Source organism: Rhinolophus sinicus, chromosome 2 (genome assembly GCF_057876585.1).
Source record: "Rhinolophus sinicus isolate RSI-liver-muscle chromosome 2, RSI-T2T, whole genome shotgun sequence".
NCBI classification, from domain to species: Eukaryota; Metazoa; Chordata; class Mammalia; order Chiroptera; family Rhinolophidae; genus Rhinolophus; species Rhinolophus sinicus.
The window spans coordinates 169,712,283-169,739,865 of record NC_142502.1 but is presented as its reverse complement, the minus strand read 5'-3'; the positions used below and the strand labels follow the sequence as shown (position 1 = coordinate 169,739,865).

The window sequence follows — 27,583 nt, the reverse complement described above, 5'->3', positions numbered from 1 at the left end:
CCCACCTGTGTTTTGGACAGCTTCTCTGATGTCTTCGTTGTCTGTCTTCTTTGAGGCACGGTCAAAGGCCTGGAAATGACAGCTGTGCACTCTTCAAAGGGTTTTTTTTAAACCTGTTCTCTCTTTCAATCCTCACGACAGTCTACTAGCAGGTAGGTATGATTATCCATGCCTATTTTGCAGATGGAAAGACTGAGGTTCAGAGGAGCTCAGTGACTTCTCTGAGAAAAGAGGGGAAGCAGAGGGGCTTGGCCAGCCCCACACTGTTATACACAGTTCCTAAATAATCAGGTGTAGGCTGATGGGGGGTTGTCTGCCACTGCCCCAGAGCAGGAAGTCAGGCCAGCCTCAGTGGGAAAAAGGAAAAGCAGCGCCCCTCTAGGATGTCATGCAGCCAAGAGGACCACTGGAAATACGCCACCTCGTGGGAGGAAGAACACAGGGCAAATGCACAGGCCAATTTAATATTCATCAAAGCTCCAAGGTTAGGACAATTGGCTGCACCGGGGAAGGAACCTGATCTCCACCCCCACTAGGATGTGTTGAAGGTGGGGAGGTGAGCGGGATGACAGGGGAGCAAGCCACATTCTGCTTAGACTCTCAAAAATGTGCGCTGTGCTCCCAAGGTGGATGCAGGAGCATGTCAGAACAATGGGAGCAGTCTGGGCACCACTGTTCTCATACACTTCCCCCCAACAATCAGGGCTCTATCTCAGGAAAGGGATTCTCGGTCTAACTCTCAGTCTGTCACAAAAGCACACCACAGAGCTCTGCTACCTTCTTCCCTGCTGAAAGGTGTGTGGGGGTGGGGAGGGGCAATGTCAGGGTGGCACAGGGGAGGCAGGGCAAGGGTGCTTGAGTATTTCTCATAGGCCACGGGAGCAAGCTGACCTGAGCCTATTTTGGTCACTGGGCATAAGATTGTCCCTTCCTCTGTTGAGGTTACATCACCCCCTCCAGACAGTCCTCTGGAGTGTCTCCCTCCATTGTGGCCACACAGGTATCCTTGCCCTGACACTGGGGGAAGTGCAGCTCAGTCTTGTTCCCTTCGTGTCACTGCCTTGCGGCCTCGGGCTGATCCAACCAGTTTCACAAGCAGCTCTCATGGGTTTCCAGGTGGGAATTCTCGCCCATTCTCAGGAATGTTTTTTGTTTTCCCATTCCTGAATCCCGAGATATAAAATGTTTTCTGTTCTCTACGATGAATCCTTTCCACAAAGTGACGGCCAATACTACCAATCACCTGGGTTCAAGGAACCAATCTTCTCGATTTCTCCACCAACTTTTCTTGGGATTCGGGAACGGAAAAGCAAAAAAAAATCCCAAGAATGTGCGGGAATTCCTGCCAGAAACCCCAGTGATAAATAGGAAAAAATGTCTAAGAGATACATTGTCAGTAGTATGTTTATTTCCCATTTTGTGTATTACTGGGTTCAAGAAGCCGATATTCCCCAATTTCCTGACCAACTTTTCTCGGGTTTCCGGAAAGTGAAAGCAAAAAATCATTCCTGAGAACGGGCAGGAATTCCCACCTGGAAACCCTACTTTGGGTTTCTGAGTGGTCCACTTGAAAGTCTCCCTCTAATGGCCTGGTGGGAGAGACTCTCCCCCACAACACACACACAATCACCTCTCCCTCTCCCTCTCCCTCTCCCTCTCCCTCTCCCTCTCCCTCTCCCTCTCCCTCCCCCTCCCCCTCCCCCTCCCCCTCCCCCTCCCCCACCCCCCCTTTGGCACGTAGGATGTACAACTTGCTAGCTTCACAGAAATCCTCTCTCCAATCTCTCAAACTCTGTATTTCAACCATATATTCCCTTGAGGTAGGTGACAAAATCAGTTTCTAGCCACGCCCTCCACAAATCTTGCACAGACTTAGCACCTCACTTTGCAATGGGGGAATGTTTTGCACTTACTATATAGCATTCACCTGTGAGGCTAAAGAACGGATCCCATTTTAGCTCCCTGTGCTGGGAGCTTAGGCAAGAGTCAGGCCTATACACCTCCTTTCCAGTGTTCCTCTTGGGCCCCAAGCTCTCCATACCATCTTCCCAACCAGCATAACTAGATTTCTGTCCTATCTTCCAGCAATCTGACCCAATTGCATAAGAGAAGTTTCACTTGAGGAATGGATGTGTGATTTAGAGTCCAGTTTAAAGAGCCTAGACCTGGAGTCACGCAACTTTGTCATAAGCCTCTCTGTCTCACTAAAGGGCTGAGGGACCATAAAGCAGTCAGTTACCCTACCTGTGCTTATGTTAATCAGTTCCTAAACAAAGAGCTTGAACTTGATGGTCCCCAAGGTCCTTCCAGCTCTGGGATGCTGAGTTGGTCTGGGGGATTGTGCAAGGTCAGGGCCGGTCCAGTTGCAGGGCAGAGATGATGCCAAAAACCCTTGGAGCGGGGCCTAACATCTCTACTCCCATCCGTGGGCTGCTTGGTTTCAGGTGACAAAGTTGTCATAGGATCTGTCTGCTGCCTTAGGGACAAGTACTTCCCTAGTTCAAGACATAGACAAATCAAAAGGGGACCCCAGAGACACGTCAAACCTTAGCAGGTCCAGGAAGTTGCATGTTCCGATAGCCTTATCCCAGGATCTAAAGCAGGCAGCCAATGGAATCGTTTGTAGGCTCCCCATCAGCTAAAGTGTTGTGCAGGAGACCTTCTCGCTATGCCATTTGTTGTGCGGGGGACCCTGCTCGCTGCGCCATTTGTCGTGCAAGGTGGCAGGTGGGGTCTCTCCTCCCGCTCCCCACATGAAAATGCAGGATATGGCTAAGTCGAAAACGAACACCCACAGAGCCATAGATAGGGGAGTCATACCACTATAGTCTCACTGGAGGCACTACAGTCTCACTGGAGGCTGGATCCACATGACCTGCAACCTGCTGTCCACTTCTCTGCCTGCCAACCAACCAACCAACCAACGCAGCCGCGGTAGTTACATCAGTGGCTAATTGGCTAACTGGTTACAGCTGACGGCCAACTAGCCACAGCTGATGGCCATCTACTACCTGAGTCAGCACCTTTCCACGTGAGTCCAAGAGCCTGGAAACTGGTCTCTGGGAATATATCCGCACATAAAGATAAAAATGTCATGGGCCCAGGGATGTTCCCAGTCATAAATCAATCAACTGGGACTATTTCTGTCATCCCAGGCTCGGGGCTCCTCCTGTGACTTCCATCCATCCTGTCCTCCTGGCCTGGGACTCCCAGGCACCTCAGTTCTGAATTAGGAGGAGTTCAGAACTTTGGACAAAAGTTCAGACTCTTGGCCATGCCAATGTCAGAATACCAGTACCCTTGCCTACAGGTGAACAGATAGGCATTCTGGAGCCTCCACCAGCCTCTGGGAGGCTGCTTAGCAGGAGTCCACTCTGACAGGCTGATCAACTCCGGGTGCTCCCAGGTAACCTGGCCTGCGTGGACAAGCTGCAGCCCATGGGCTGTGGGGTTTTTCTAGGCATAAACGTCCCCGAGTAAGCCTCCTGCCTGGCGGTGGGGTGGGTAGTGCTTGTCCTTCATGTTGTTCCAGAGATTCAAGTCCCAGCTCTTCAGCCTACTGGGAGGATTAAATGAGACCCTGGAAGCAACGCACTAAATTTGGCACCTGGCAAGTTGCAGACACTCAATTAGACTTGCCCCCTCCTCCCCCAATAGCCATTGTCAGGGCCTCAGACTCCCACAGCTGCCTCATCTCTTCAGAAAGCTCCCTTGAGGAGATTTTTTGTCAGTCTGATAACCTAGGTCAGCTTCAAATCCAGTTCCTGGAGAGACCTATGAAGACATTTTGTTGACTCTGAGATCCTAAATTTGTTCCCCAGTAACTAACCACTGATGATACCGCTGGGCCAGCAGACTGTGGTCTCATATTCAGTCTCCCACCGCCCTCTGCAGGTTCCCCTGTGATACTGCAGGCAGTGTTGGCTGCATCCTTGTGACCAAGCACCCTCACTCCATAAACTGAGAGTTTACAGATAAAGACAGCAGGGCAAGGCCAGGTGTCTGAAGAGGACAGCGCCTCAGCATAACATGGTGATTTCCAGTCCACAGAGCACTTACCCGTTTGATTTTTCATGACCACTCTGCCTTGCCTCTGTCCCTAAGTTGAGAAGGTTATTCAGTCACTGTTCAGCCCTTATAATCTCACTCACTAACAACAGCTGACACATCTCAGTCTCAGGGTATGGACTAGAACATTCCAGAAAATCATTTGAAACAGTCGTGTGTGGATATCAATGTAATACTGGTTTTATTTCTAAAGCTCTTCAATTTTAATCGTGCTGTGTAAAATACTCTGAGGAAGGGAATTTTGTAAGAAAACGTGCGTGTTAGGTGTGTGCATTATCTAGAAATGAAGGCTGGGTAAGAAATGGCAGATATTAATGTTTGGAGTGGTCATGACTAATAAGCATTTCTCATGTGCCAACCAGCTATTAGTGACATCAAACCCCAGGCTCAGCTTCATGGTTTCCACTATCCTCCACGACCGCGTCTGGCAGAAGGTGCAGGTTTTATACTATGAAGGCACATGACAATGTCCCATCGTCCACCCAGTATCACAATATGATGAAATCACTTTTGGGGCAACTACAGGGGATGTTTCCCTTTCTCCTGTCCTCTTTACCAACCTCAGGAGCTTGGAGGAATCTTAGCAGAGTTCATTAGGACCAGAAATTACATCACAGGAAGGGAGCCAAGACGTTAATAGCTATAAATCCCTTATATAACCGGAGTTTTCAGCTCATGTGTTTATAGACTTTGAGAGCTGGAGAAAACCTAAGAGATTATTCCAGTCCAACCCTTTTATTTTGCAGTAAAATGAAGCACAGAAAAGAGAAGTGGCAGTCCTAGGACACACAGATAGGGACACTGCTGTGATGAGAACCCAGGTTCCTTGATTCTTTTTCCTGTTTGATCTTGATTTGGTGGCATCATTTTTAGATGGAAATTACTCTGGCTTCAAATAAAGATTTTTAAAACTAATCTTTTCTTCTTCTTCGTCTCCTTCTCCTTCTTTTTTGAAATGCAAAAAGAGGAGGAAGAAGAAAACGAGCACATTGTAGGTGCTCAATAATTGAGTTGGTTGGCTTTTGGTTATGGAATAATCTTACTTTATGTCACGTAACAAGACTGGAGCCAACTAACCTTGAATTTGTTTCATTCTTTATTCTCTCCAATGACCCAAAGGTGGTTGGAGGTATGAATCCTACCCCACTATCCATTGCAAATTTCAGTGTAGATCTGAAGTTATCATATGACATTCATTGGTTTGAAGGAATGGCTTTCTGCAGAAGGCACATGGATTTAAAGTAACTTTGGTTGAAGCTTACGGAGGTCTGTGGGAGTCCTCTCTGAAGTACAGACAGTATCAGCACTTGAGATTCTACAGGCTGCCCACTGAGTTAGGACACAGCACAAACACTTCCTAAACCTATTTCAGATACATGATTAAAACAGACATCAAATGACCCTAATTGCACATTAGTCACTTGGAAGTGGCTGACACTTCTGAATCTGCTTATTGTTATGTGTGCAAATCATAATTTTGATCAAAATCTTCCAATGCATTTAGTTTTCTTCCAATCACCATCCTGATGAATCACAGTGTTGTCATCACAGAACTTTTGTAGATTCGTGTTCTGCAAGGCGTGTTCCATAATTCGTGGAAATCCTCAGGCAGCATGAGAAGACTCTGCTGGGGGCTTTCTCTTCAGACCCTCACAGACCAGGGTTTACAGTTTTCTGGTACATCAGTGACACACTGCGGAGGAACAACAGAGAACTCACTGCCAGGGTGTTCCCATAACGTGGAACACAGTGCCCGCTCCCACCCTCTCACATACATGCCACCTCCCACCACTGCCAACCAGCATTCCAACACTAAATACCACTCTGCTGTCCCAGCTATTGGGAATGCCCCCAGGGCAGGACCCCTAATTTCCTAGTCATTCATTTATTTTTATTGAGCACTTTCCATACGGCAGGCACTTACCCTCCCCATCTCTGGAACACTTTAGGTCTATGAGTACCCACTTCACCTCCAAACCCAAAAGGCCTACCGAATTTCCCACCAGACACTCAGAAGAAATCCAACTTGGGTATCAGGAAGCACCTGGTTTTGCTGCCTCAACAGAGGCTGCTGTTGCAAAGGCGACTGGAGAGTCCTGAGTGTGCAGGGCCCATTTCAGCACAACTCAGAGGCTGGGCTGGTTCTGAGGTGCCAGCAGTGGAAGAAACTATCCTAGCATGGTCTGCTTTTGCCAGGCATTGCCCACCTGAAGTATCACATAAGGCATTCCCAGAATGATTCCAGCCACCATGCAATTCCTGTAACATTCTGCCTCATACACCTCCAAAGTAGTAACCAGTCACCATGTAATGTGATCATCTGGTTTGCCAAAAGGCTGCCAAGTCTTCAAAGGCACCTGTGCGACCCCAGTATCAGCGCAGCACATGGCAATCACATGACTAATGTGGGTTATTTAATTAATTAATTCCTCTCTTTTCCCATAGGAGCTCACACATTGTCTTTAACAAAGAGAGGTCTCAAAATAACATGCCAGTGATGGACACTAAAGAGTACACTCTTCTGGATGTTTACCCATCACCCTCGTCATCATGGAAAACAATAAAATCCGTGGACGATTGACCAATTTCCTCTAAGGGAGCCCAGCTCCCAGCTGCAGCATGAAGGGCGTTTCTTGTTATTTTCCTGCAAGTTCAAGGGGTGTGTCTCAACCACAGAGTGGAAGCCGGCATTGATCCAAGGCTGCCCAGTTCAAAGAGAGCCTAATATCTCACTCTCCACTCTGTAGAAGCTTCTACATTCACAGGCTCACTCCCCTGCCCGACTGAGTGGACACTCGAGGGACATCATACCAGGGTGGTGAACTTGTCTATGCAGGCATTGCGGATCTTCTCCGGGGTGGCGGGGCTGTCTAGCCGGAAAAGCTCCTTCATACCATGATCTGTGTGCTGAGCTCGAGCTGCACGGATGGCATCCTTGATGGCAAAGAAGATGGAGGCGGCCAGGAAGAGGGGTGGCTCCCCAACAGCCTGAGTGGACAGAGCAGGGGACATGGAATCAGAGAGAGGAGCCCCAACCTCCACAGCAGGAGGGCTGGTGATGCCGGGGAACACCAGTGACCAACACTAATGGGCCAGAGTTCATCAGGGGCCAAGAACGGTAAATCTAGTAGATGACTCAACCTCATTGGCATATTTCTTTTAATTCTTATTATGTGATTTTTTTGTCTGATGACACTGACACTGTGCAAATATAATGTACCATTAAAAGTCATATAAATTATATTTTTTAGATTAAAAAACATCTGACATGAATTTTAACTCTTTCCTCATGGTTATAAGTCTAGGAAATAATCTACTTGCAACTCTGACACCACAATTTACAGGCACTATAACTAAATATACTTGTAGCATCTGCTGGGATATAGGAATCATGAAAGACGGGAATTGAAACATTTTCTAAAGGAGGTGGTTTTGTCCCCCAAAGCATAGATCAGATGCTTCCTGTATCAGAATCACTAGGGACACTTGTTAAACATGCATGTTCAAGGGCCCCGACCCCAGATCTACTGAATCAAAATTTCTAGGGGTGGGACCACAGCACTGCATTATTATCATGAGCCCCAGTGAATCCAATGCATATAAAAATGTCAGGGAGCAAATGGCAGGGATCAAAATGGCAGGGGATCAAAAAGGGTCCCAGACCCTCCCACACTAACATAACCCATGAAATGAGCAAATGAGTGGGTTTCATTGCTTACAAGTGGTTATCTGTCTTCTTTATTAGACATAGGATTTTATCAATCAGCTTAATTGATTTTCAACCTTTTTTTCATACCTATTGGGGACGGGGAGAAAAGAGGATGGTTACCATCCTTAAGGCATGCTGATGAGTCTTATGGTCAGGTGGCAGCACTGAAGGAGGTGAAAGGGGGTGCGTGCATGTGTTACCCCATCAGCAGTGAATATGCTGGTTCTAGTGGGATGACAGGGGTGCTGTACCTGTGAGATCATCTCTAGGACCAAGCATCAGTGACACACACCTGAGACATGGGTGTAGGTCACGATGTGACCGACAGGATTGAATTCAGGAACTCCTGAGAGCACCCAAAGGAGCTGGTTTCAACCACACAGTGGTGGTGTCACCCTCAACCCAGGTCCCTGGTTGTCAGGCACGATTGCGCCCCTCTCCTCTGCCGTCATGAAACTAGCATCAAGCCCTCTTCTGTCTTTCAGATGAGCCCCCTGTAGACCCACATGGTGGGTGGCTGAAGCCCCTGTCACCACCCGTGGCCTCCTAAGTGCAGACCAGAGGCAGCACAGACCCAGGACGACAGTACCTTGGATGCATAGATGGCCTTCTTGTTGGGGCTGTCACGGAGCAGGGACACTCTGAACTCGATGGGGATGTTCCCAAACCGAGGGATCTTATAGGTGCTGGGGCCGCGGGTGAGCAGGCTCCCTTCGGGAGAGTAGTGCAGCTCCTCTATGGTGAAGAGGCCCATGCCCTGGACAAATGCCCCTTCCACCTGCAAGGCAGAAGGAGACAGTGACTAGCCTGCCTCCTCCTCCCCAGGGACAGGTACTGCTTCCCCCAATGGGCACCACGCCCCACCCTGAGTGGGGCCTGGAAAGAAGCTGAAAACAGCCCTACACTGCTTACCTGGCTCCCGCCCCACCTGGGAAAACCTCTCTAGGCCTTGGCCAGACATTAGCATAGGCAGAGCACAGGCATTAACACGGAAGGTCAATTTGAGAACTCGTCCGAGACTCCAGGAGGCATAATGTGCCATTAGGACCTGCCACAGGGCATGTGGAGATGTCCCTCCCATGTTGTCACTGGAGAAATGGCAGCCCCATTTCTAAGTGTCCCTTGGGGCCGCACACTTCCCCTGTGTGCTAAGTAGGACCATGTACTCTAGACCAGGTGTCTGTGTACTCAGTAATTGTCCACTTTGGAAAAGTACAATGTATATTTTCTACCAGATGCTCGGTACTGCAGTCCTGGATTCCTCCCTCTGTCTCCTCCTGTTCCACCTGCTCTACCCAATATTCCCATATTTTCCTAAAGAGATTTTCCTTGGGCCATCATCCTTTACTCCTCTTGCTCAAACCTGTCTTTCTTTTGCCCCCAAGTGCCCTCCTTTACGCCATGCTTGAGTACACTGCTGTCCTGGTGGAAGAGGAATGAGGAAGGAGAAAACTCCTCTGACCTCAGACCCCACTGCCTGCACATCGACCCCGAACTCAATCTCCATCCAGACTGTGCTCCTTCCCCTCCGTGCCTGTGTGTGCGCGCACCCAGTATTTTCCCCATTGATCTCATTCTCCGAGGTGTGAGTGCTCTCTCCAAGTCAATCCACGTTCATTTGTCTTCTGCCTCAAGAGTTGGGTGGGCTCTCAACCATCTAAATCCCACTCTGAGGGAGACTCGGTTGGTACGATGTTCACACCCACTGACAAATGACATTGGACAAGATGCTGTGGCTGGTGACCCAAGAAGGGGGATGGGGCCCATCAGTGGCCAAGTCCATCATCACCCAGGTCCCTCATGGGCCTCACCTGTCCGATATCGATGGCAGGGTTCAGACTGCAGCCGACGTCCATGACAATGTCTGTGCGAATGTTCTACAGAGGACAAGAAATTAAAAGCAGTTGGAGAAGAAAGGGATGTGTGGACTGATAGCTGGGTCTCGTGATCCTCTAACAATGAAGTGATAAGTGATAAGCCACATAGGACTTTCACACGTGGGACACCCCGGGCACACTCAGGCGGGAGTGCTCATGCCACAGCTGTCTCACTGGTGTCTCACTGCTGAAGTTTGAGTCCTTAGCAGCGGGGGAGGGGACAGGAGTGGCAATGCTCTCTCATAATCTGAAATAACTGCACAGTTATAACACCCACATCTGGGTAGAGCTCGAAGGAAGCGGTCGGCCAACTACATTCCATGGACTAAATCCAGCCCGTCCACTTTTTAAGGCCTGTGAGCTACTGATGGTTTTTACGTTACTAAACGTCCAACAAAAATAAAAAGAGGAATATGTGGACATGTGGAAACTACATGAAATTCACACTCAGTGTGCATCACTAACTATTTTATGGGAACACAACCACACTCATTTGTTTCCATATGTCTATGGCTGTTTCTACGCTGCAGCAATAGAGCTGAGGCAGTGTCTTTGTGGCCCAGAAAGCCTAAAGATTTCACTCTCTGGTCCTTTATGGGAAGTTTGCCAAGCTATGATGTATGGCATTATTTTCCACACAGAAAGTTTGTCTCTATCAGCCATTGGTATTGCAGTTCAACTGTTTCTCTTTTCTTTCCCCCTCATCACTAAAGTTTTGCAAACTTCTTACCTTATGATCCCCTGTTAAGCAGTCAATTTCCACTTCAGAACAAGCCACCCCGAAACTAAAGTAGTGGAAGGGAGTTCCTGAGTTGGTCTCAAAGCTGTAGCCAATATTGGGTATGCTGGGGGAGAAAAGAGAAAATACTGCACATGTATTAAGATGAACATGACCCCCCCCATACACACACACACACACACACTTGTCCTACACAGTCTTCAGACCCCAATCGTTTTTATTCAGCCGTTCTTCAAATAAGTCCATGATTTTAATATTTAGTCCTGTTAATGAAACCCAGGCATTCCAGAGCACTGTATGTCTTATCTCTGTTCTGTTTGGCCAGTGGCCCTCACTGACTCATTCTGTACTGACAAGAAATGTTTAGTGTCAGCGTGCTGACCTCTAGTGATAGAAACAGAGGTGACAGAGTTTTCTAAGCACACGAAGCACATGAAAGTCACACCCCAAAGGATCTACTGAACTAACCACAATTTCTCTTGTGCAGACTCCTGAACTGTTCACACAGGTTCACCTGCCCATGGGGTTCCTCGCCTTTCTCAAGTCTCCACCTTGAGATTGACAAGATCAGTATCTCATGCCAGCCTACGGGCATCTTTAGGCAGCCACTTGCCTCATTACTCCTTCTACTGGCGCCTTGGAAATTTGAATAAATGCTTTGAGGAAAGCGTTACTAATAAAAGCAGATGTCCTCTTACACATTTTTTCTTTTTCAATCCTAAGTATTACATATAATTCCAACTTTGCATGAGTCGTATATAGATAGGTGCATGTGTGTGTGTGAGCATGTTCACATCCAGTGTTTATACTACTCTGTGCCTCACATTACAGACAAGTCGTTTGAGCTGATGTTACCCGAATCTGCAGGAAAACAAAACCAATACAGGGATGAGGGAGAAGGCTTCTCCTAGAAGAAACCACCACCTTCTTTGACCTCTGACTTCACCATCTTCATCTGGGTGTTTCCATTTTGGAGTTTTATGAACTCCAAAAATGAAATGGGAACTTATGAGAAAATCTACACTAGTTTGTGTTTGTGTAGGTCAGATAATATATAACCAAGAGAGCAGTGGCAAAACATCACCTTGCCTAAAACGTGTGTGTGTGTGTGTGTGTGTGTGTGTGTGTGTGTGTGTGTATTATATTCATACAAGACCTTTTAAACCACACATTGAACTATTTTCCAAATCTATTGATATGTGAAAGAAAAGGTCATAAATTTCCCAGAAAAAGCTAAAACATGTGGCTGACAGTAAATATGGTCGTATTTTTTTATAGCTTCTAAATCAGATGAGCATGGTCTCTAGCTCTTCATATCACTAATGAAATTTAAACTTGCAGAAGATGTGGGCTCTTTTCTAAATCTCACTTGAAGTTCTGATGAATTCTGCGTTTTATAACAAGACCACATGCTCTAAGTCTTCCTCTCTTTCTTTTGAAGGAAAGCCTCCATAAAGAAACGCAACACATTGTACAAAGTAACTCACATGGGTAACTCAGCACACTGGACACCCTGGTTCTAACAGGAGAGCAATGATGGAGGAATGGTTGGTAATTGTCTCACTCTGCCATAAATGAGGAAACAGGTTCAGAGGAAATCACTGATTTCCCCAAGGGTAATAGTACACTAAGACCAGAGCTAGAACACAGGTCTTCTGATATGGCAGCTCATGCTTTTGTCTCCCTGGCACACAGTTTTGTAATCCCATGTATTTTAGAACTTCTTTACATTGAAATTAGGAGAAGTCCATTGAAGACATAAGAGTTTGGGTTCCATGGTTCTCTCCTGACCACAGGATGACAGAATTCAGTGCTGGAGGGGACCTGGGAGGTTGTTAGGAAGACAGCACATTGTGAGATGGGTGACATCAGCACCAGACTTACTTGTAAAACCCAGTAGCAGACAAGCTCACTGGATATTCATAGGCAGCTTTAACCTGAGGATAAGAAATGACCATTAAGAAGGGGTAAGCATGATTTCTAGAAACACTGACCTGGCATTAAGCTTTCATCAGCTCATCCTGCTCATCTGGAAGTTGATCAACACTTTACTAGTGACTGTCACTTCTGTACCTTACGTCCCATGCTCACTGCCAGCCCCTGCACCAGGCCCTTGACATCCGAAGCTCGGGGTGCTATTGGAGCCTCTAACTGGTCTTACCGCCTCAATTTGCCTCCCCCAACTGCTGTGCAGCCAGACCAGCCAGAGTGGTCACCTTGCCATACCATACTGCCCAGGCCACTCTATTCCTATTAATATGTTATCCATCCATCTATCCATCCATCCATCCTAACTCCTTAACTACATAATAAGTTTTTTGGGGTATCCCAACCACTAGCACAGCACTAAGATTTATTTTGTTGTTGATATTTTGCATCACGATCACTGTCAATTACCAAGGACTTTACTATGTACCAGACGTTATTAAGTACTTTGCATATATCATCTTAGTTAATATTCAGTACAATCCTACAAGATCAGTATGTTATTATCATCATTTTGCAGATGAGGAAATGGTGGTTTAGAGCAAATTTCTCTAGGAGCCTCACCATAGGTATAGGGTATCATATATATATATATATATATATATATATATATATATATATATATATATATATATATATATAGTGGTTGTGATGGTAGTAATGGCTTGTTTTTCAGTATGGTACAGACACAGGTGAGATTTGATGCCTGCCTGTCATCTCCTGACCCCACCCTTTTGATCGTGGCCTTTTTTGAGGTTATCTGCTTATAAGGAACACTGGACTATATGGAAAATAGTTGAGGACAAAGCTCAGATCAACAGATTGTAAACGCTGTTGTTGAAAACACTGACATTGACCTCCAAATCCATGCTAAAATCCCAGCTACCAAAATCAACCTCCACTCATGTGGTGTTTGTGAGTGTGGTGCCTGTGAGTGTAAAAAGGGAAGTAGACATCTCAGGAGGCAGAGAAATATGAGTGGGTCTGAGAGAAAAAAAGCTTAATTTCTTTGAATCTACTGAGGGAGATTGTACTCTCCTAGCTGGTTCGTGTGCAGTCACTTTTAATGAATTACCACTATGCCCAGTTCTCCCACTCCAACACCGGGGGATGGTGAAGCAGGGCTGCCATTGATATTTCCGTTTCTTGGAGAAGCTGAAGTCTCCCACCTGAGAGAGACTTCCTTGTAGCTTCCCTCTGAGGTTTCTCACTTGCAGGCTTCTGATCCAGAAATCAGAGAACTGGGCTCATTTCATTAGGAAAGCTTGTTCTATCACTACTAAAATCACAGGAATGATATAAACTCTTGGGGAATGTTTTTTCCCTGTGCCCTCACAGATGGAATCTTAGTAGTACCAGACTTCAGAGCTGGGTAAGGGAAGAAGAAACTTCTAAGAGATGGAGGTTTGAAAGAAAAACAGGTCTGTCAAGACTATGGATGAATGGGGCATAAGACCAGGCCTGAGTGAGCCAAGAATTCACAGTGAGGTCTGTTCAACAGTCACCTTTGTCTTTTTAGGTTCAGGGCAGCCAAATCCCCAATTCCCACAAGGCTATCAAAAGCCTGCATCAAAAATATTCCTCAAGTGACTTCCCACAAGTATGACAACTATAGAGAAAGGGGTCCAACATTTACCTGTCCTGTGAAAGCATACAGTTCCCTCAAGTTGTCTCTGCCTGTGTGATTAGATCATGATCTCTTCTCGCTCAGGGTGGGGACAGAGACCCTGCTTTTAATTTTCCTTGCATTTGCAAAAGCCACTTGGATCAGCTCAGACTTACCCAGTCTTCCCAGGAGCCACTGGGATTATTTTTCTTGAAGGGTTCCAGCCTTTTCAGGATGGTCTGACAAGCTTCCTAGAGAATACAACCAGCGCACAACAACTAAATCAAACCTCTACATTTCCCAGTTCAGGCCAAACCCTCAGAGCCTCAGAAAGGCCATCTCCAAGTAATGCTGTGCCCAAGGTGCCACTCAAATAGCCTTGCCACCCCCTAAGGAATGACTGAGGTTAGGGGTGGGGCCACAGGATCCGGCTAAAGGGATTGCCACTGGCCTCTGCGTGGAGAGCACTTCCTGACCCAGTTCTTAGGCTGACAGAAGGTGAAATGTTTGAGGGATGCCTAAGGAGGTGCCTTCTCCCATCAAACTCCTTCGTTTGATTACATCCCCCTTGTAGGAGGAGAAGCAAGGGGGTCTGACCTGGCTGACCCCACAATCAATTTTCAATTTCAGTCCATTTTCTTCTGGCCAATTCTCACACCGGGGAGTGTACCTTCCCAGAACCCCCTGTGTTTTCACCAACTCTCAACTCCCTCCTACACTCATTCTTCCTGATATTGATGGAATGATTATGGTTCTTGGGCCTGTCTTCTAGCTCCACATTTGTAGGAGCAGCGTTCTCCTGGACACGAGAGCCAAAGGCATGGCCACAGCCAGAGTCCCCAAGGACCATTCCAGCTCCTATCCTGGGGACTCTGGGCCCAAAGACCTGGGCTGGTCCTCAGCTCTGCCGCTTCCTGAGGCTCCTTACATAGATGGCCTGTCCGTAGATGTCACTGTTGACAGAGGCAGCTGTGGGAGAGGTGTTGGGCACCGTATTAGTGCTTGTCTCGCTGATGTAAATCTTAGAGATGGGGATTTTCAGAGCTGTGCTCGCCACCTGCAAAGAGAGATGACATCATTGTCTAGGGAAGGGATGAGCATGAGGCTTGACTGACTTATTCCCCAAGAGAGGATTCAGGTTCACTATTACAGGCAAGAAACAAAGTTGTAAACTATAATTCTACTGAGACTGGAATGTTCTCACATCTGTCTGAATTTAAAACAGCACGTTATGGAATGGTTTGGTTGGATAAAACCTCATAAACCTCATGATGATTAAAAGTGCTTTTTAATCGCTTCTCGGCCTTTTGGCTAAGATCAAGTGTAAAAGTGCTTTTTACCTTTTAACGTTAACCTCATTTTGAAACTGCAGTATGGCCTGTCTCCACGAGCCAAGCAGGTGTGCCAACGCTAATCCAGCTCCACCATCCTAGCCCCATTGTGAGGAGTCTCACATGTGTGCGGAACTAGCTACCTTTATGCACACAGCACGCCCAACTTATACACAATCAAAGAGCCTGGGAATATTGTAATGAGAGTGACCTCAGAGATCACCTGTTCAGCCCATTTGCATAGATCAGGAAACTAAGGTCAAGTAGGGAGAAAACTTGCCCAAGGCCACATGTAAATGAGCAGCAGAGCCAGGGCCACAGCCTAGGCCTGCTTCTGCTTCTGGTATGTCCCATCGTTCAGTTTCCCACAGCATCTTCCCTCACACAGACACCACGGTGCCCAAGAGGACTCCCACAGTCCCCTGGCTGCTCACCTGGACCATCTTGGTGTGAAGGCCTTGGCCCATCTCAGTGCCGCCATGAGTCAGCAGTACAGAGCCATCTGTGTACACGTGAATCAGGGCTCCTGCCTAAGGGAAGAGAAGGGTGCCAGACACAAAATTCAGTAAATCCTAGCTCAGCTTAAGGCTTGACACCAAAAATACTGGAGCCCAGGAAAAAGAGATCCAGCAGAAACATTTTGGATACAATCCCAAGACAAAAATTAAAGCAGTATCTATCTCAAGATTTCATTATATAGCTGTCCAGGGGTTTGCAAAATTTTTTCATCTCTCTCTGCGTCCCATCCTCAGAGGGAGGGAGGTCACATATCTTTGTCCTCACTCTGTAGGGAAGAATGAAGATCAGAAAGCACAGTAACTGTCCATGGTCCTGCAATCAGGCAGGATAAGAACAAGAATTTGACCCCAGATCTCTGAGCCTCATGCTGCTCTCACTGTCCCAAAACATACTGGACAAATAGGGAAATGCAAATCCTACTTTTATTTAAACAGCAAAGAGCTTCTCCAGTCAGCTCTGTTTCCAGTGACAGTGGGATTTCCCTTGCAAAGGGGGAAATGGAGTCCCAGTCTAGTGGAGATGGACAGAATTATACAAAGCAATTACCTGATTCATATAATGACTTGTGTAGCTTATTCCAAACTTGGTAGGAATTATGCACAGTCCTCTCTTTTTCCAATAATTCTCCCTGGAGAAAAAGGAACATTCTCATAAAATGTTTTCTACATATTTATTTCAGATTGGCCATATTTTCAGTCAACATCTTTGTAAGATTGGAACAAAGCATTCTAGAAGCTGCCCAAACAGTCATTGTCATAACTGAGTTGTGCCCCAATTGTGTAGACAAAATGAGAAAGGTAGGAATTTGGGTTCTGGGTCCCACATACCAGCTGGAGCAGGGCCTACCCCTGAGCATCTTGACTTTAAAGTATCATCACTTTTCTTCCACAAGTGGAATTCAGATTAGGTCAGCGTGCCCTGGTGACCTCGGACTGTGATTGTCCCAAGGAGGAACTGTGGCTTGCTGATGATAATAACACCTTCTCTGTGCTTTATATTGCTTTTCCAAGTAACTCAGTGAGGAACACAAAGCCAGCACAATTAACCCTACTTTGTAGATGATGACATGAGGCCCAAGGAGATGGAACGACTGCCAAGGTGACATTTACAGATTAGTGTCAGAAGCAGGAGCACAACTGGCATCCTAGTCCTTGGCTGGTGTTCTCTAGGACACAACATGCCCAGAAAGCAATGTGTAAAGATGAACCACACGGATACGCTTGATGCTGAGTGCAGGCTGTGAGCCCACTTGCCCCCGTGCTAAGATCATTTATGATCTTAAAGAGATGGCTATGAACAAGCTGGCAAACTCAGCAGCCTCATAAGTTATCCACAAAATTATTAGCTTTGTATTCTGAATTCAGCAAAAGGCTGTAGATTATAAAACCCAAGAGAGCACCAAAACGTCAGACGCTTCCCCTCCCAATGAATACCTGTTGAATTTGTCAACCTCACTCCTCCGGACATGATACTGAGAGCTTGCTAGGCATTCATCCCAGCACCTGGGCAAGGTGAACCCCTCAAGCTTCTGGTTGAAGTGTGTCAGGTCCCCTTCATTGTACATGTTCTTCCTCCGCACCTTTGCAAGGAGAGAGACACTGAGGTTTTGTTGTTGGCAAGATGAGGGGTCACAGCCTAAAGTTAAGCTTCCCGTCCCCTCAACAATACCTGCCTGCCCTCTACCCCCATAGGAGGTACCCAAGATACAAAGCCACTGTCCCCTCAAAGTAGGTTAACGCACTCTGGCTTGTGCCACCAAATTCCCAGCTTACTTCCTCTGCAGGCAGCCCACAGGTCACTGCGACTTCACTCATCCAATACTCAGCAATGAGCATCCCTTGGGGCCCCCCGAAGCCCCGGAAGGCCGTATTGGAGGCCAGGTTGGTCTTGCACAGCCGCCCAGTGCCCCGGATGTTGGGGATTTTGTAGCAGTTGTCCATGTGGAATAGAGCTCGTTTCCTTACCTGAATCAGAGGAAATCAAAATGGGAGAGAACAGAGTGTTGGTTACATTGGGTCCTCAAAATAGAGATTTCAAGGGCTGCATTCAGTCCTGCCTTTCCCAGCCCCACTGTCAATGGTTCTACCTCAGGCCCAAATGATTTCTTCCCTGGGATATTGCAACAGCCTCCTTACTGCACCTCTGCCTTCCAGATGTCCTCCCCCTGATCTTTGCCTCATGCTAAAATATTAGGTCACATCAGGTCAAGCACTTGCTTAAAATAGGCACTTTTTATCTCCAGAGTAAAGTCTATATATCTTTCATGATGGAATTCAAGACACTTTATGACCTTTCCCCAACATATTTTTATCCTCTTTTCTGACTACATGTTACTCTCACCTGTCATACCCCTCCTCACCTATCCACCTGCTAAAACCCCCATTTCTCCATGGAGAAGTCCTTCTCAGACCCTTACATGACACTGATCATTTGCCTCTTTTAAAAAATTGGTTATTTTGTTAATTTTAAAGTAGTTTTTATTCCCATTAAATTTGTACTGCAAATATTTTAAAGAGTCAAATACTTCCGTAAGTCACATTATACAGAACAGTAGCGCCTCCATTTTCCTTCCTCCCATCCCCAGAAACAACCATTTACAATTCTCATAGTTTATTCTTTATGAGCTAATTATGTTCACTTCTGGGGCTCCAAATAAATGAGCATATATTGCCACTTTCTGACTTTTTGTTTTAGACTTTTAGGATTTAGTTCCCACCTAACCCCTTTCCCTGCATACACAGTAGCTTTCTATCATTCACCCTTCCCCTAAGGTTATATTTTGATCTGATCAATAGTCAGTTTAATGTTATTATCTATAAACATTACTCAAAGCTGAATCATGTAGTTATACTATGATTGTTTCTCTCTTGCTTGATAACATTTTCCCCCTGGAGTTAATTTTGTTTGTTATTTCATTTGCTCACTTTTCTATGCAGTTATTTACTAAGTCAACTTAAAAATGTATGCCATCAGCTTGGGGAAATTTTTTTAAATTACTTCTTGATAGTTGCCTTCTCTCCCTTTTTTTCATCCTTTCTTTGAAACTTGTGTTATATGGATCATCCAGATTTCTAGACTGGGCCTCTGCTTTTTTGTTTGTTTGTTTTGGGGTTTGTTTTTGTTTTGTACTTTCTTTTTTGGGGGGAGAGCTCCTCAAGTTTCTTTCAAACTTTGTTTTCAGGTTTAATTCACTTTAGTTTGTTTTTATTCTCTGCTCCATTTTTATAACATACTGTTCTTTCTTTAAGGTCTAATAACTCATCCCTCTGGTGTAATGGTAGTTTTTATTTGGTTGTTTCACTTTGGTTATATCTTACTACTGCAAGTATAGTTTGTCTTTTCCACAGGTTGCTTTTCTGTCTTGGATTATTTCAGTCTTAGTCATCCTAGACGATTTCTATAAGTCTCAATTAATTCCCTTTCTGCTTTCCCTTATTACTCTGTCAACTTGCACTTCTATTTCCTTTTGACTTTCACTAACTGTCTCCCCTACGATTCTGTGAACTTCCTGAGGGCAGAAACGATGCCATATTCTTCCTTCTGTTGCCACACTAGGCGTTCGATAAATATTTGCTGGATTGAATTTAAAACCCTGTAAGATCTTTGAGGACAAGTACTATAACTTTTTCAACCTGGTTTTTCCTACAACACCAAGAAGCCAAAAGTGTTTCCTTTTTTGAACAGTTTGTACACTAGATCTGAAGTGTGAAATTCCCTAATTGAGCAATTAGAGAGCCCTTATCAGAGAAAAGGTGGAGGTGGGGTGAGGGGAACGTCTGCTTTTCCTGAAATGTTTGACTCTTTCTTTTTTTTAACAAAAAGAATTTATGCATATGAAACTAGTATGGTTATAAAATGAAGATTTATAAACTTTAAAAGTAGTACCGCCAAGGCAACTTTGGTAATTTTCAAAATTTACAAAAATATATGTCTACACAAGACTCATATGAGAATGTTCAAAGCAGTATTATCTATAATAGCTAAAAACTGTAAATAATAGAAGTATCCATCAAGTGGTGAACAGAAAACAAAAATGGACTATCTATACTATGAAATATTCTTCATCAATAAAAAAGAATAAAGGAATGATTCATGCTGTAACAAGGATGAACCTCAAAAACATTATTTTGAGAGGAAAACATCTAGACACATGAGACTACATAGCATATAATTTTAGTTACACGAAAAGGAAAATCTATAAAGACTGAAAGTAGGTGAGTGTCTGAGCCTGGTGGATGGGAACAAGAGTGACTACATATGGGCATAAGAGATCATTTGGGGGTGATGGAAATGTCCAAGCACTGGATTATGATAATGGTTGCATGACTTTAAATTTACAAAAAAAGCATTAAATTACGTAATTCAAATGGGTGAACTTTATGGTATATAAACTATACTTCAATAAAATTGTTTTAAAAATTAATTCAACTGATTATTTAAAATTCAAACATCACAGAAATGTGTAATGTAGAAAACGATAATGTGTGCCTCCCTTAACACATCCATCGTTGTTTGGTGTCTGTTCTTTCAGATTTTCTCCATGCATATCATTATACACACATGCACACACACATGCAAATTAATATTACATATGCACACAATATCACCAGACTGTACATAAAGATTTGTACGAACTTGGCTTCCTTATTAAAATATCTTGCACAAGAAGGATGAGTTTATAAACAGAAATGCAGTACGATCATCTCTGTGCTTTAGAGATGAACCAAGGATGGAGAACTTGAAGGTGGAGACTAATTAGGAGGCTTGTATCTGCCAGTGTGAACAAGCTGTGGGGCACGCCCTTGACCTCTCTGTCACCCCAGATGCAGAAGGTGGGTCTACTTACACCATCAGAGAGATCCACTGTGTTCCCGGCATTGTTGTAGTGATTCACCTCCAGAGCCACAATAATCCCCGTCTTCATAAAGCCAACCTGGACAGAAGGAGAGTGATTTCTCAATAGTCCCCTTCCTCTGTCTATCTCTAACTCTTCCTCCACTAAAGTACTTGGAGGAAACAGAAAGAGCAAGACATCACACCATGAAACAAAAAAGTGAACATAAGAGATCACCAGCACTAAATGGGTGAAGAAGAGAGGAACTAACATCTCTCCAGTGAAGAACGCTTGGCTCCTCAACCCTGAACACACCTTCCCCCACTCTCCTCATTCATTCTTTCTACCTACTCCTGACTTCCAGTTCTACCAGAGGGACTAAGGAAGTAGAAAAGAGAATATTGGTCATGATAGGGCAGGAAGGGAGGGTGAGAAGAGAAACTAGGAAAAAGACTAGAGTCTCCTCTCACAGCTTTTAGCCAGCTTGTGGAAAGAGAACCTCGCAGGTGCATAGAACTAGACTGAGACCTGCAAGGTTATACTGGTGTGTAGGGGAATGGGATACGTGGTCAGAACAAAAACTGGCCATCCACAGGAGCCCAGAAAAGGGCCTGTCTTACAGGGAAAGTGAGCAGTTCCCAGCCACATGTGGCCTGGCAGAGCAGGTGCCTACCCTAACAACTTTCCCTATCCAGGTCCTTGGAAGTTTTATTTCTCATTGTGAATACTAAGCAGCTATTCTGAATTTTACATCAGGCCATGAACATGTTAACATTTGGCCACCCTCCAGGCGGGCTTTACCCTAGGTCTGCTGACAAATGCTTCTGAGCCTCAGTGGCTAAAGACCAGTTTTGGAACACAGCAAATTCACAAAACATGTGAACACCAGCCTGTGACATTGCTTGGGAGGTGGCCTCCCAGCCTCCCCCAACATAACCTCTCTATGTTGCTGTTGGCCAATTTGAATTTCTCCCCTTGCTTTTTCTCCTTTGAACTTCTACAGATAGTCATGAGAAAGGGCAGAGTACATCCCAGATTTCCTATGAGATGGCACTGCCCGCCCTGTCACAGCCCCCGACATCTGGAACCTTGTATCTGGCCAAGAAGGGATGTCTGCCACCAGTTATCAGCATATCCTCGTCACGATCCAGCATGCAGCGTACAGGGCGGCCAGTCCTGAGGGAGGCATCAGAGGGTCAGAAACCTGGGGGTCTCCACAGAAGCCCTGCCCTGTGAGTCTCAGAGATGAAAACAGCAGGAAAGCTTTCTTTTTGTCACTGGGACACTGAGCGGACCGACACTGGGGTGCTTTGCTGTCTCGGCACTGGGCTGGACAAGGTGGAGAACACAGGAAGTGAGACGTGTCCTTGTCCTCGGGGCCCTCACAGCCAGGTAAGGGAGGTAACATGTGGACGCATGTATCAGAACACAAAGAACCAGGCGCTGCTACCCTCAGCCTAATACCCAAAAGTTCTAAAAACAGAAAGCTGTGAGAATGCAAAGCAAAGGGAATCTAACTGCTAAACGGGGGAATCCAGAAAGCCTTCCTGGCAGAGGTAGCCATAGTCTTCCTATTCTTCCTCCCAGAGCCCACTGGGAAGACTCACTTGTATGCAGCCAAGGCCACTGCAGTGGACACCACGGTGCTCCGGGTCTCCTTCCCTCCAAAGCCTCCTCCCATTCTCTTCACTCGGACCACAATCCGGTTTGCTGGAACCCCCAACATGTTTGCAACAAAGCTCTGTGAGAAAAAACAAACAAACAAACAAGCAAACACTTACCCTGAATGCATCATTTGGACGGACTTTAGGTCTGACCCAGAGCCTACCTAATATGCACACGTCTGATTACCACGTGAATTCTGAGATTCCAGAATCCCCCTGTCTTCCCAGTGCAGCTCTTGAATAGGGGTGCTGGGGTCCAGCACTCATCAGTCACCACAGACTAAAATCAGATACTTGTTTTTAAACAAAGGGGCAAGAGCTGGTCCCACCATACTTCTAGAGCCAAAACTCATTCTATTTGGCCAGGAACTGGTAGGTCATGAGGGTAGGACCAGCTGCCAAAAGTGCTGTCACACTGTCACGTTACTGGAAGCAAAGAAATGGGGAATATTTGAGGTACTGTGGATAATTCAGTGGTCCAGATGGCTATCACTTACCCAAGCCCTTCATGCTACAGATGAGGAGACTGAAGCTGGATATGCTTTGATCAAGGCTATACATCACTGGAATCATAATAGCTAACACTTGCTAGTCTCTTTCCAAGTATTAAAACTCATCCAATCATTACAACAATCCTACCAGGCCCAATTTTATAGAAGAGAAAGATTATATAACAAGCTCAGTGACACCAGCCTGTTGGTAACAGGGTCTGGGTCCAGGACCACTACCGTCAAATCCCCTTCTGGACGAGGTCAGCTCTTCCTCGTCCCATTTCCCATACTCCCACTCTCAGTCTACCAGTTCCACCCTGGTGCCTTCCCCAGGCTCCTGAGCTGACCCACAAGACACCTACCTGGGTCTTCATGGTGTTCTGTGTGGACACAAAAAGCTCCATCTCCCCTGCCTCGCCTTTAGGGACAGCAATGGTGCATTGAGTCTCTAGGTAGAAGTGGTCTTGACCACCGATGTAAAACTCACCTGGGGAAGCAACAAGACCCCCGACAGTGAGCCTGTTGCTGCAGAAGGGGTGAGTTGGCTTAAGGAGAGCGTGTACTCTCTCAGTGCCATGGGCAGGAACCAACTGCACACAGGTCACCTCTAGGTTCCCCAACGGGGGTAAAAGAGGGTCTCAACATCTTAGCCATCTGGGAGCTGAGCCTCCCACCCCTACAAAGAAACCAGAACGACACTGAAATGCACTGGGCATTTCTCACTGCAGCCAGTGGAAATCAAAGATTTTCAAAGTATTACTGTAAAATGTTGGAAAAGGTGAAAAGAATTAACAAATGCAACTGAAAAGCTAATATAATCTGTCAGACCTAAAGCTATCAGGCCTGTGGCAAGTGAGCTTACTAGTGACTTAGTGATTCACAACAGTCAGTGTAGGAAACAATTCCAAATGGGGTCTAATCAGCAGCCTTGCCCTGGGGTAAGAGCTAAGGACCTACTTTCACAATGCGGGGGGGGGGGGGAAGTGGGGGGGGACAAGGGGCGGGTAGGGGGTGCACTAGCTGACGGTGGGTGAGGACTACTTTCAGGTGGACAGGGAGGGCCAACAGTCCGAGTGGCCGTTATCTTCCCTGACAATCTTCCAAATCTGACACACTATAATCCGTCTAGAATCATTTAGGCTTATCCAGCCTAGAGTTAGGAGATTGGAGATGAAGATGACAAAATTCCTGCCCAGACAACTGTCTACTATTTTGTTATAAATGCCAGAGGAATGCTTCTGTAGGAAATGATCGGAAACCACCTCCCTGCCCCAGGTCTCAAGGTACAGCTCTTAAGTGTCATTCATAAACCAGCACTGGCCCATCACCACTGCTGTGTGATGTATCTATACCTGCAACAACGTTATCTGCTTCCGAAAACCCCTTCTTGAGGTCTCCTTTCTCAATCTTCACCTCATCTCGATAAAAGGAGTTGTTTTTTATAGCATCCTAAGGATCAAAAAGAAGCTTCAGTGATTTGAGTTCCACAGGGAAGGGAGTGGTTCCCAATTGGGGGAAGAGAAGCTCCATGAATTGTTGCCTCTCTCTTCTCACTCAGGCATCTCTACAAGCTTCTTATACAGACTTAAAATAAGCTCAAGTGCAGCCCAGGAAGTCGTATTCCTCCATTTACTCAGACCAACGTGGACAACCTTGGATCTCAAGGAAAAGCAATGAATCCCTCAATGATCCAACTGGAGCTGAACCTGGGAAGGAGGGACTCAGTGTGGTCGTCAGTAGACACAATGGGAAAGGTTTCATAGAACCACACAATCCCAGGATGGAAGAGAATTTAAAACTATCTAGTCAAATCCCACCTGTTGCTCAAATCTCTCTAGAGGACGCTAATCATGTGCCTCTACAGACAGAGAGCTCACCCATCTCTACATGCAGTCCACTCATTCTCAGTTACCTCAATGGTGATAATGGCTGGAAGGTCTTCGTAGGTGATTTTCACCCCTTGAGCAGCTCTCTGTGCGTGTTCCGGGGTGTCGGTGACCACAGCACCAATGATGTGCCCAACACAAGTCACCTAGGAGCAGAGCCAGACTGTTGAAGAACATCGCCAAGTTCTTCATGAAGCCAGTTATTTTGGGTTGTTAAAAAAGGCAAAGGAAATCCCTGCCCCCACAATTTCCTGTTAAGACACACTTTAGAGATGCCCTGGAGCCTTTTCATTTCCTTATCCTCCTATTTGGGGATGAGTGCTTCTTCATAAGTGTTTAGAATCAGTAGAACTGTAATGGGACTTAGAGATGACTAGTATCAGGATGCCGACTCGCTTTAATCTCAAGGGCCAATTCTAATAATTTAGTGCTGACAGCCTGTTGAGCAGCAGCCCAGGTTAGAATGTAGTGATTGATTAGTAATGTCTGCCATGAGCAGCAGAATGGGAGGCATGGCATTATGAAGTGTATCTGTCAAGTGGATCTACTTCAACACCTTTGTTCTTCATATGAAAAGATGGAGACACAGATGTCAAGATCACAAATGGCTTGTTACTAGACCCTGATTAAAACTTAGGTTCTCACTCCCAGTTTCATTTTCTTCTACCACTCCACTTTCTTTATCTTCTGTTTCTCATATTTATACCAAAACTTTCTCAAAGACAGCAATCACATCTTATATTCATCTAGATGCCCAGAGCTGTAGTTTCCAAATGCTGGTTCTTAGACTTGATGATGACCCATAAACTAGTTTTTTGGTTCAATTTATAGACTAATGATTACTGTTTACTTTTCATTTAATAATCCAATACTTATGAATCTTAATGAATCTCCTTCAGAGACAATTTTATTCCAACATCCCCCCAAAATAAACTAAGAAATTGTCCAACTCATTACTTTGGAATCTGAGGTTTCTGACAATGGAAACCAATACTTAGCATGGCTGCCTGTGATCATTTTTTCTTGAGGACCCATTTAAGTTATTGACTTAATTAATTGGTTAATGTGGTGGTTATTGAACTTGGATGATTCTCACTAACCATAATGCTAGCAAAGCTCCCGGGGGCTCTTGGAATTTGTATAACAATTTGTTTTCTATCAAATGCTCTCCTTTTGGAGTCTTGTATCTTGAGGCTGGACTTTTTCACTCTCTCCTTTACTTTTACATCAGTAATAAGGTAAATTTGCCCTTAAGTAACACCGACACACTTCTAATTTGTAACACTTGACCTGCTTTGGAATTATAAAGTGACTGTCTGAGAACTACCCTATAAGTATACGGATTTTTGCAGCAGCTGTCTTGAATGTTAGGAAGTTTTTTTGGTGAGGGTGGGAGAAGAACCCCATATATAGTAGAAATCAATAGATGAACTTTCATAAAAGTGAGTTATCAATACCTACATGGTGGTGGTGGTGTGATTTCTATTCTGTTAGCATGTTTAATGTATTTTTATTTTAATAAAGGAGCCTAATGTTGTACCCTTAAGAAACTGATTATTAGTTCTGATATAATCACCATCCTTTTCTGAACACCACCTTGACATGGAGTCATCCTTCTATGTACAAACAGCAGCCATCAATTAAACACATAAACATTAGGTTGAAATTAAAAGTGCTATCAGGCATATTGCACCCCTTTCCTGATTGTCCTGAATGCTGGCCAATCGGATAATGGCCTCAGTATGTACAAATGTAAAATCTTTTCAAGATTAGGGATATGGAGGAATGAGCACAAATTAAAACTGAATTGCTCAAATATATGGTGATGGAAGGAGAACTGACTCTGGGTGATGAACACACAATGGGATTTATAGATGATGTAATACAGAATTGTACACCTGAAATCTATGTAATTTTACTAACAATTGTCACCCCAATAAATTTAATAAAAGAAAAAAAAACTGAATTGCTCATTTCACTAACTTCATGATTCAGAAATCCAACAAATACCTTATCCTTTGCAAAGACGGTTTCATCATTAGCAATTCCAGTTTTGTTACTCCCGGGAACATCATCAGCAGAGATAAAACAAACAAATCCCGGCACCTTCTGAGCTTCTGAAATATCAATGGACCTGCAAGAACAAGTAGTGTGAGGGACCAGGCAGGAAAACTGAAGTGGAAGACCTTTTCTAACTGGATAACCCTGGCCTCATTTTCACAGTTTTTCCTCCATCCTCATTCCCACCTTCTCTACATTCTATTCTATTCTATTCTATTCTATTCTATTCTATTCTATTCTATTCTATTCTATTCTATTCTATTCTACTCTACTCTACTCTACTCTACTCTACTCTACTCTACTCTACTCTACTCTACTCTATTCTATTCTATTCTAGTGTTGATTAATTGCTTACCATGTGAAGGCCACTGTTCTGAGTCCTGCTGGAGATATAAGATGAATAGGACAGGCCTGGCTTCATTGACCTAATACTATTCCCTGTGTCCAAGTAACAAGGAACCAAATCATAGTGAACAGCAATTCTAAATGCTGGCTAACCCACATCACAGCTAATGCCCATCCAGAATAAGCAAGCACATTAGGGCCCTTGATGTACCACTGATCCAAGGGCCTTGAACATCATCACACAGTCAAATTTCTCTCCCCACATCGTTGGAGCTACCTCAGAGGGCGAGGCACACTGGCCATAATCAGGCAATTTGGACCTCAAAGGGAGAATGCCTGGAGAGTTTAATTATAAGAGTCTGTGCTATGCACCGCTCACTCTGGCCCAGGCTCCCGTGGGGAAATCGAACAGAGGCACCTCCGAGAGAGGTGTGCAAACCACTTGGAAGTACCAGCCAACTTCCAAA

General features: G+C 45.2%; 1 protein-coding gene across 2 annotated transcripts in view; it reads right to left on the bottom strand.

The window, feature by feature from the left end:
• Positions 1 to 4,226: 4,226 nt before the first annotated feature.
• The window catches only part of LOC148758953 (xanthine dehydrogenase/oxidase-like), a 38,397-nt gene continuing 15,040 nt past the window's right edge, over positions 4,227 to 27,583 (bottom strand). For both annotated transcript variants that reach the window (XM_088796225.1, XM_088796226.1), the window contains 19 exons: positions 26,721 to 26,844; positions 24,737 to 24,856; positions 24,177 to 24,273; positions 23,187 to 23,311; positions 22,277 to 22,410; positions 21,758 to 21,845; positions 20,682 to 20,768; positions 17,608 to 17,799; positions 17,269 to 17,414; positions 16,382 to 16,463; positions 15,751 to 15,846; positions 14,914 to 15,042; positions 14,162 to 14,236; positions 12,278 to 12,330; positions 10,385 to 10,499; positions 9,589 to 9,654; positions 8,367 to 8,555; positions 6,880 to 7,056; positions 4,227 to 5,761 (listed from right to left, as the gene is read on the bottom strand). In XM_088796225.1, the coding sequence (XP_088652351.1) occupies positions 5,711 to 5,761; positions 6,880 to 7,056; positions 8,367 to 8,555; positions 9,589 to 9,654; positions 10,385 to 10,499; positions 12,278 to 12,330; positions 14,162 to 14,236; positions 14,914 to 15,042; positions 15,751 to 15,846; positions 16,382 to 16,463; positions 17,269 to 17,414; positions 17,608 to 17,799; positions 20,682 to 20,768; positions 21,758 to 21,845; positions 22,277 to 22,410; positions 23,187 to 23,311; positions 24,177 to 24,273; positions 24,737 to 24,856; positions 26,721 to 26,844 (2,146 nt within the window). In that variant the 3' untranslated portion in view covers positions 4,227 to 5,710. The remainder of the gene's footprint in view (positions 5,762 to 6,879; positions 7,057 to 8,366; positions 8,556 to 9,588; positions 9,655 to 10,384; positions 10,500 to 12,277; positions 12,331 to 14,161; positions 14,237 to 14,913; positions 15,043 to 15,750; positions 15,847 to 16,381; positions 16,464 to 17,268; positions 17,415 to 17,607; positions 17,800 to 20,681; positions 20,769 to 21,757; positions 21,846 to 22,276; positions 22,411 to 23,186; positions 23,312 to 24,176; positions 24,274 to 24,736; positions 24,857 to 26,720; positions 26,845 to 27,583) is intronic.